This window comes from Tupaia chinensis, unplaced genomic scaffold (genome assembly GCF_000334495.1).
Source record: "Tupaia chinensis unplaced genomic scaffold, TupChi_1.0 Scaffold142100_1, whole genome shotgun sequence".
NCBI classification, from domain to species: domain Eukaryota; kingdom Metazoa; phylum Chordata; class Mammalia; order Scandentia; family Tupaiidae; genus Tupaia; species Tupaia belangeri.
In genome coordinates this window covers 687,660-695,792 of record NW_006201951.1, presented here as the reverse complement: position 1 = coordinate 695,792, position 8,133 = coordinate 687,660, and the positions used below count along the sequence as shown (strand labels likewise).

The 8,133-nt window shown below is 66.0% G+C and overlaps 2 protein-coding genes across 2 annotated transcripts; one reads left to right on the top strand and one right to left on the bottom strand.

The window, feature by feature from the left end:
• Positions 1 to 6: 6 nt before the first annotated feature.
• Positions 7 to 999, top strand: SSNA1 (SS nuclear autoantigen 1; the record flags this gene model as incomplete). Its single annotated transcript, XM_014582025.1, has 2 exons — positions 7 to 306; positions 510 to 999. Coding segments are annotated over 2 exons (408 nt in total), but the record flags the coding sequence as incomplete, so codon positions are not given.
• Positions 1,000 to 1,642: 643 nt separating this feature from the next.
• On the bottom strand, positions 1,643 to 8,133 carry TPRN (taperin; the record flags this gene model as incomplete). Its single annotated transcript, XM_006163366.2, has 4 exons — positions 1,643 to 2,156; positions 2,262 to 2,368; positions 2,453 to 2,684; positions 7,093 to 8,133. Coding segments are annotated over 4 exons (1,443 nt in total), but the record flags the coding sequence as incomplete, so codon positions are not given.

The window sequence follows — 8,133 nt, the reverse complement described above, 5'->3', positions numbered from 1 at the left end:
GGGGCCGGGGCCGGGGCCGGGGCGCAGGGCGGCCGAGGGCGGGGCGGGAGGGCCGCTACCGGCCGGGTGGAGCGAGGCCCGGCCTCAGCCGCCGCCTTGGCCCCAGGCATCGAGGAGCTGTGCCAGAAGCGCGAGGAGCTGTGCCGGCAGATCCAGCAGGAGGAGGACGAGAAGCAGCGGCTGCAGAACGAGGTGAGGCAGCTGACGGAGAAGCTGGCCCGCGTCAACGAGAACCTGGCGCGCAAGATCGCCTCCCGCAACGAGTTCGACCGCACCATCGCGGAGACCGAGGCCGCCTACCTCAAGGTGGGGCTCCCCCGGGCCAGGGCAGGCAGTGTGGCCGGCCGTGGGGGTGGCAGGGCCCGGGCCCCGTGATCTGGGCAGGGCGGGAAGAGCGAGTTTGATTTGAAGGCCCAGGAAGGAAAGAGGGCCCTGTCACCCTCAGCACCCTTATGGGAGGTCCTTGTCCCCGAGTGTGACAGCGATGCTGACACCCCATCCCCGCCCAGATCCTGGAGAGCTCACAGACTCTGCTGAGTGTCCTGAAAAGGGAAGCTGGGAACCTGACCAAGGCCACGGCCCCTGACCAGAAGAGCAGTGGTGCCAAGGACAGCTGACGCGGTGCCTGCCTCTGCGCTGCTTGCGGGGCTCGGCCCAGCCATGTCCTTGAAATGGGTGGCAGCGGGCTTCACTCTCAGTGCTGAGTGGGACCATTGGTAGCTTCCGCCATCCATGGGTGACAGAGCCTGGGGCTGGCCCCATCCCGCCCTGGGCTGTGGGGGTAGTGGGCGCCCAGGCAGCTCTACAGGGGACCTCTCTCTGAGGCCCCCACGATCCCCGGGCTGCTGGTCCCAGTGTGTGTCTCAGCACCGTGGGAGTGCCTCAGGCAGGTGGGGGCGGGGCTGGGCCCTCTTTTTACCCCAGAACCTAGATCTCAGGCCTGGGCTCAGTGGCCTGTGACCCTGTCAATAAAGGTTGCCTTCGTAAAGGTTTACACCAGTCTGCTGTGTCGGCTGAGTGTAGCTGCTGCAGACCACCGAGCCAAGCTAAGCCCCTTTAGCCCAGGAGGGTCTTTGCAGGGATATCTGGAGTGGCCTTCCTTGTGGCCGCCCCACTAGGCTCAGGGACACAGAGTGGAGGGTGCCCACCTGGCCCTTAGCTTTCCCAGCAGGGCTGCTGGGCCTCTCCCCCAGCGGCACACAGCCTATTCCGTCACATGCAGTGTCCAGCAGACGGTGACGTCGGGGTGTGTGCGGCCTGGCGGCCCTATGCCCATGCTATTTTCAGTTCCAAGTGCTGCTCAAGGCCTGTGTCTGTCCTCACCACCCACACGTCAGGCTTTGCCTACTCTGTCCTGATGCACTTGGGGACCTGGCTCTCTGTCTCCATCAGTCAGTCTCCGTGGGGTCCCTGCAGCAATCAGGGTCCAGCTGCTGCCTGGGGGCTGGGCTGTTTGGTCAGAGGGTTGAGAGAGCTGACCTCACCTCCAGGGAAACCCCTCCTACAGTGCCCTGCCTTCTTCCACTGTGCCAGGAAGTAGGCCACTGGCGGAGTCTGGACCGCCAGTACCTGGAGTGTGGTGCCAGGTCAGGGCTGCCTCCCCTCAGCAGATGCCCAGTGTGTTCCCCCAGACGGCTGAGGCGGCCTTTCCACTGTTTATTGACTCCGTCAGAGACGAGAACTACTGCCTTCATGAAGGGGGGCCTGAGCTCCACCATGGGGGCACAGACAGGACTGGGGTGGAGGGGCTGAGCTTCACCATGGGGGGATACAGACGGGTGGGGGGGGTTCTGAGATCCTGCGGAGAACAGGCAGCCCTTCCTGGACACGATGGCACAGCAGACACAGCAAGGCGAGCTTGGCAAGTGACAGGACAGCCTCAGGGCAGAGTCTGCTCCTCCACCTGGTCCCGGAGAGGCCACCATCCAGTAGGACATTGGCCACAGGCCACCTCCACTCTTCCTTGGAAACCCCAAATGGGCCAGCACAGGAAGGAGCAGGGAGGGAAGGGCAGGGCGGTAGGGGCATGAGGTAGGGTCGCGGTTGGGGCGCCGAGGGCGTGGCCCTGCCTCAGCGTCCGGGCAGCTCTGGGCTCAGAAGTGGAGGGCTGGCTCGCTGCAGAAGTCTGAGTGGTCGTTCCGACTGGCAGGCGTGAGCTAAGGAGACATAGCGTGCATACTGGCTCGTCCAGCTAGAAGGGCCCCTTCCCTGCCAGACCAGCTCCTGCTGCGGTGGGCATCCGCCCTCCCTGTCCCACTCACCATGACCTCCTGGGGTGGAGACTCCGCCTCACTCTGGGCCTGCTCCAGTGTCTGCTCTTGCCACTTGCTGAAGGCCATGGTGTGCTTTGGAGTGTAGCTGGACAAGCCTGCAGGCCAAGGAGCACGTCCATGGACACACAGACACATGGACAGTGGCCCAAGCTCTGCCCTCCCAACAGGTGGGCCCTCACCTGAACTGCCACCTGGCAGCCGAGGGCTCTCAGATCCCACACTTCCCACAAAGGTGGCCCGGGGCAGGAAGAGTGCAAAGGGCTTCTCTGAGCCCAGCTCCGACTCCTCTTCTTCCTCCGTCTCCTCTTCTGTCTCCTCTGTCGCCTTTGCCTCTTCCTCCTGCACCAGGGAGCTCTCGGAAGGGTACTCAAACGTGGTCTGCAGGCTCTTGTCATTGAAGGAAATCTTCATCTGGGGTGAGACACATCAGGGCTCAGGCCTGCAGTGGGGCCGCTCAGCCGTCAGGCCCTGTGGGGGCTCCAAGAGGTGGGGGAGGAGACCTCTCCCCTGGACCTGCAGGCCCCAGCCTCCCCAGCTCGGGACCAACACTCCTCCTGACCTCGGGTCTGGGTGACGTAGCCCCCAACCATCTCGACTGAGGGCTGTGCACGTGGGAGCGCCTGCTCTGCCCTGGGTGGACTGTCCTGCCAGCATTAATCGCTGCTGCTGGCCGGGGCCTGGCACCAAGCCCTCCTGAGACACCACTGCCTGCTTCATAGATGACTCACGAGTCAGCCCCCGGCTGTGCAGAGTGGGGGGGCTCCTGCGACCCCACCAGTGACTTGCCATGTCCCTGCCTACCCTGCAGGCCGCGGAATCCCACCTCCAAGGCAGTGCTCCCAGAGGCCTCAGCCCAGACCAGGCCACTGGTTCTGAGGGGCAGCAAGGGCTGGGACAGTGGTGTGCACCCCACCCCCCGCCAGGCTTAGGCAGAACTGCCCTGAGACCAGGCCCTCCCCCGGGCAAGGGCACTGAGCACATGGGCCCAGATCCACAGCCTGCTTGGTGCGTGGCCTGGCCCAGCGGGTGGGTAATGAGCACGGGCGGACACCTGCCTACAGCAGATGGGGCAGCCCACGGCCTGGTGCGCGAAACACTAAACTCTTCCTGGGCACAGACACCGGCAGCCGGCTCGGGTTCCTCCTCCTAGGAAGCAGAGGCAGGAGCTGGGGCAGCAGGGCGGGCCCAGGCAGAGGGGCTGCGGCAGAGGCCTCAGGCCGCAGGAACAGAGGTGCTGAGCTGGGCAGTGCCCAGAACCAGGCGCAGGGCTGCCCTCCCATCACAGCCCCTGTGCCCTGCTCAGATGCAGTCAGGGAGGTGAGTGGGCGGCCCGGGGCTGGCCAGACAAGGAGCGTGGTCCTGTCCCTTTCCTGTGCCCTACTGGGCAGCCCGCCCAGCCCTTGAGGGAGCCAGGCCGGGTGGGGCCCACAGGCACCCCAAAGACTAGCCCATGGGATAGCCACCCCAGGAGGTGCTGAGGAAGAACGGGCCGCAGGCCAGGAGCCGGCCCCTGCCCAGGCCCCCGAGACTCAGCTGACGACCACCGCAAACTCGGGGAGGGCCTGCCGGTCAGCTGCCCTCCACAGTCCCGTGACCAGCACCAGCGGGTGACTGAGGGGGGCAGGGCGCAGGCAACACGGAGCCTGGCACAGCCTGGCCAGGCAGGGGTGGTGCTCGCAGCCTGCTGCCCTGGCTCGGCCTGCCCCCACTGCAGGGCAGGTCAGTGGGCCATGGCACAACCCAGGCCTCCCGCTCTGAGGCAGGGCAGCTTCCCGGCCCAGCACCCAGTGCTGGTGGAGGACCTGGCCAGGGTTGGACTTTGGACACCTGGTCGCCTGCCTCTCTGGGACTTTGCCCTTCCCGAGCAGCAGCGTCAGGTGGGTCCTGCTGGGCAGAGCCTCCCAGCAGACGCCAGCACTCACAGGGCCCCTTTGCTCCACCTTGACGGCCCGGCTTGGGTTACCAGAGGGCGTTTACCCCAGACTGAGGCCCAGCGCTGAACACAATCTGCCCAGCCTGGCCCTCGCTCCCTGCCCAGCCTGGCCTTCGCTCCCTCCCCACCCAGCCCCGGCTCAGGGGCAGCCCCAGCTCGGCTCCCACAGGAGGCCAGACACTAGACTGTCAGTGGGCACCCCACACCCGCAGCCTGGCCACAGCGACCCCCAGCCCAGAGCTGCTGCCCTGGGGATCTGAGGAGACACCAGTGGGTGGCCACGGCAGGGGCAGTGGGAGGCAGGAAGGGAGGGAGCCCAGAGGGGACAGACGCTGGCACCTTGAGGGCGAGCCTGTGCAGGAGGGCGGGGGCACACGCAGACCGGGGCACAACAGCTCCCGGAAGCAGCTCTCCAGGAAGAGCAGATGGCAGCTGGACACCCTGGGGTATAAAGATCAGGGCGAGACTACGGAATTGGGGTGGAGGTCACGCTGCAGGAGAGACTGGCAGGCCCCAGGTGTCGGGGACAGCCCTGGGACATGCACAGGCTGGATGGAGGGCCAGGTGACGAGGGCAAAGGAGAGGGGGAGGCGCAGCCAGAGCCAGCCAGGAGCCAGGCCAGGTGGCTTCACATAGGAGCCGCCCACAGCACCCAGTCCCCTGGGGAAGCAGGTGTGATGAGGGAAGAGACCCCTGGGGAAGCAGAAGGGCGCAGCTGGGACATGGGAGCCGGAGGACGAAGGCTCCTGTGGGTTCTGCCAACGAACACCTTCACTGAGGACCAAGCCCGGTACCCGAGCAGGGCTGTAGCCCTCCCAGGCCAGGCATGGGCACGATAACCCAACAGCCACCAGCCCAGGGGCACACTTCCCACGTTGCCCCTCCGAGGAGCTGCCCCTCACTTGCACCCCAGGAAGGGCACCGCCCCTCCTGCCACTGCCCAAGGCACCTAGCCACGGGGGTAAGATGGACAGCAGTCCCAAGGTCCTGCCAGCCTCGGGCCCTAGATGCCAGCCCACCCACACCCCCTAGGGAGAAGCAGGAGTGGGTCAGTGGGGAGGCTGCCTGCAGTGGTTGCAGGGCACACAAGGGGACTGCGGGCGGGCATAGCGGGGAGGCCTGCGCTGCAGGTGCACCTGCTCAAGGCTGGCAGACCACTTCGCAAAACAGGCAGCTCCATGCCCCATCACCTCCCAACATTGCAGCCCTTCCCAGGCAGGGCAGCTGCAGTGCATCCAGGCGGGAAGTCGTGGCCGGCAGGTCATGCTGCTCTAGCAGGACCCTGCCCAGGCCACTCGACCATGCCAGCATCATCCATCTGGACCCCCAGCCCTTCCGGCTGGCACACAGACAAGCCAGACTGGCCTGAGCCCCTCCCCACTGTGGCCCGGGGCCTGCTTCCTCCTGCCCCTGCTGGCTGTCACCCTTTCCCCCCACCACTCCCTAGCCCTGAGTGACTCCCAGATCTGTCCCTGGCTGTGGGAAGCTAGGCCAGGCCCTAGGCAGCAGCCCTCCCGGCCCAGGGAGAGGCCAGGTTTTGGGGCGGGAGCATAGGCGGTGAGGGCAGGGGTCCTAGAACAGGAGCAGAATGCTCTCAACTCCACAGGCTCCAGCTCAACTTGCAGCCACAGGCCCTGTTGCTGCAGGGAGCCAGTACCGCTTCCCCTCCCTGGGCACGTGTGGGAGGCAGCCCAGACCACTGGGTCAGTCATGGGGCAGGAAAGGGAAAGGCAGGCCAGCGGGGTGGAGGCCATGGCTACTAGACTGACCTCAGCTCTCAGAGGGCTCAGGACAGAGTGGATAGAAGGTGGGGCAGGCTGGGCCCACGTGACACAGAGGGGCTATCGCCTGGGTGCATCCAGCACCAGGACAAACTGGGGAGGTCAGTGTGGGTGCCTGATGGGGCGGATGGAGCCCACAGGCACCCATCCTTGTCCATGGAGAAGAATGGCTCCAGGAGGGGCAGCGCCCAAGCAACCAAGGCATGGGGGAAAGAGAGGGGCATTGTGTCTGGCTAGAAGGTGCTGGCGATGCATCACCACCGGCCTATGACTCCAAGGAGACTGGGGCTGGGAGGAGAGGTGGCCTCAGGGTGAGCCTGGACACTGGCTGGGCTCTGGGCAGTGCCGGACCGGAGTGGTCAGAGATGTCCGCGAGTGCTGCCCAGTACCAAGGGAAGCAGTGCCGCCTTGCACGCACACAGGGCTGCCTTAGCATCTGCTCCAGGGCCACACAGAGGCGCTGGAATGACCAGGAAGGACCTGAGAGAACTTGCTTGTGCCCAGAAGGTTCCAGGCCAGAGCAGGCAGGCTCTGAGTTCTGGGAGGTCTGCACGGGGTTTCTGCCCAAAGCCCCTCCTTCCCACAAGGCTCACAGCATCAAACCCAGGGCTCAGACAAGGCCTGGCACCGCACCAGGCGCTCAGTCGAGGTGTGCGCAAGACCAGGGCCTGCTCGGCTCGGGCCAGAGTGCCTTCTAGGAGCTGGGGCTGCGCCGCCAGCCCGACCTTGAGGTGGGTCTCACCACACCAACACTGCCCCATCTCCCACCACCTGCCCCTCCCACTCACATCTGTGTGGCCTAGCAGGAGACCCCACGGGACCCCGATCCCAAAGCCAGGGCCAGAGACAGGCCTGTTTCTCGCAGCTGGACGAACAGGCATGCAGAGGCAGCTCCAGGTGGAGGTGCGTGAGCTGGCGGGCCCTGCCCCTGCCTCGCAGATACAGACCAGGCCACCTGTCCCCAGGGCCCCTGACAGACCCCAACCCCAGCTCTGCAGTCCACACAGAAGCCACTCCCTGGCCAGCCAGTGTCCAGGGACAGGGCAAATGCCAAGTGTACACTGCAGCCCGCCTCCCCCCAGCCGGCGGCCTCACCCTCGCTGACCTTCTTTCTCGAGGAACTGGCCTTGGTGAGGCAGGACTTCCGCAGGGCCAGGTAGCCGCCGATCACCTCGATCTCGTGCACGGTGGGGTAGCGCTTCTTCGGGGCCGTCACCAGGGTGGCACAGGGCCCCTCTTCTTCGGTCACCTGTGGCTGGGGCTCCCCGTTGGCCTGCCCCGAGTACTGCTCCTGCAGGACACCCAGCTTCCTTCTGGGCACCACTGTGAAGGTGTTGCTGCCCTGCTGCTGGAGCCCTGCGGCATGCCCAGGCCCAGCAGGCTGCCGACAGTACCGAGGAGGCGTGTGGATCCCTGAGTCAGGCAGTTTGGCTTCCTGGGAAACCTGCTCCTCTGAGGCCACCTCGTCGATGAAGGTGATAGGCAGCCCTGGCCTCGCAAGTTCCGGACCATTCCGGACCAAGCTGGGAGCCCCGCTGCCCTGAGCAGGCTCAGCTGCTGCAGCCAGCATGCAGGCAGGTGGTGAGGCCGGCCTCTGCCACCCCACAGCCGGGTCTGCAAGGGCAGGGCTGGGCCTGGGGCAGTCCCTCTCCTCAGCTGCCCACTGCACCTCCACCAAGGGACTTCTCCCCAGGGCAGGCAGGCCATCTGCTTCGGGCACCAGCTGGCCTCCCTGCTTGGGGCTCTGGAAGGCCTGGCCCACCTCTCCTTCCTGCAGCTGCACGGACTGCCTCCCCTGGGGAGGAGGGCTGCCAGAGACCTTGCGCTTGGGGATGAACACGAACGAGTTTCGAGAGTGCGCACGGAGGCTGGCCAGGGCCCTGGCCTGAAGGTCCCCCGGCGGGATGGTCTCCACGTCTGGCTTGGGGGCCGGCCGTATCTCGAAGGAGTCATTGGCGCTCGTGGCTGCGGAGACCCACCGACGCTGGCTGGGAGTGGCACTGGAAGGGCTGAGCGTGGAGAAGGCAGAAGACGCGGTAGGAATGGCACTCGGGGCCCCGGGACTAGGGGGAGAGTGGAGTGAGGTCTCCCCCGACTCCACCTTTGGCTTCCATTCGCCCAGTCCATTCGGTGAGCCCGCGAGGCC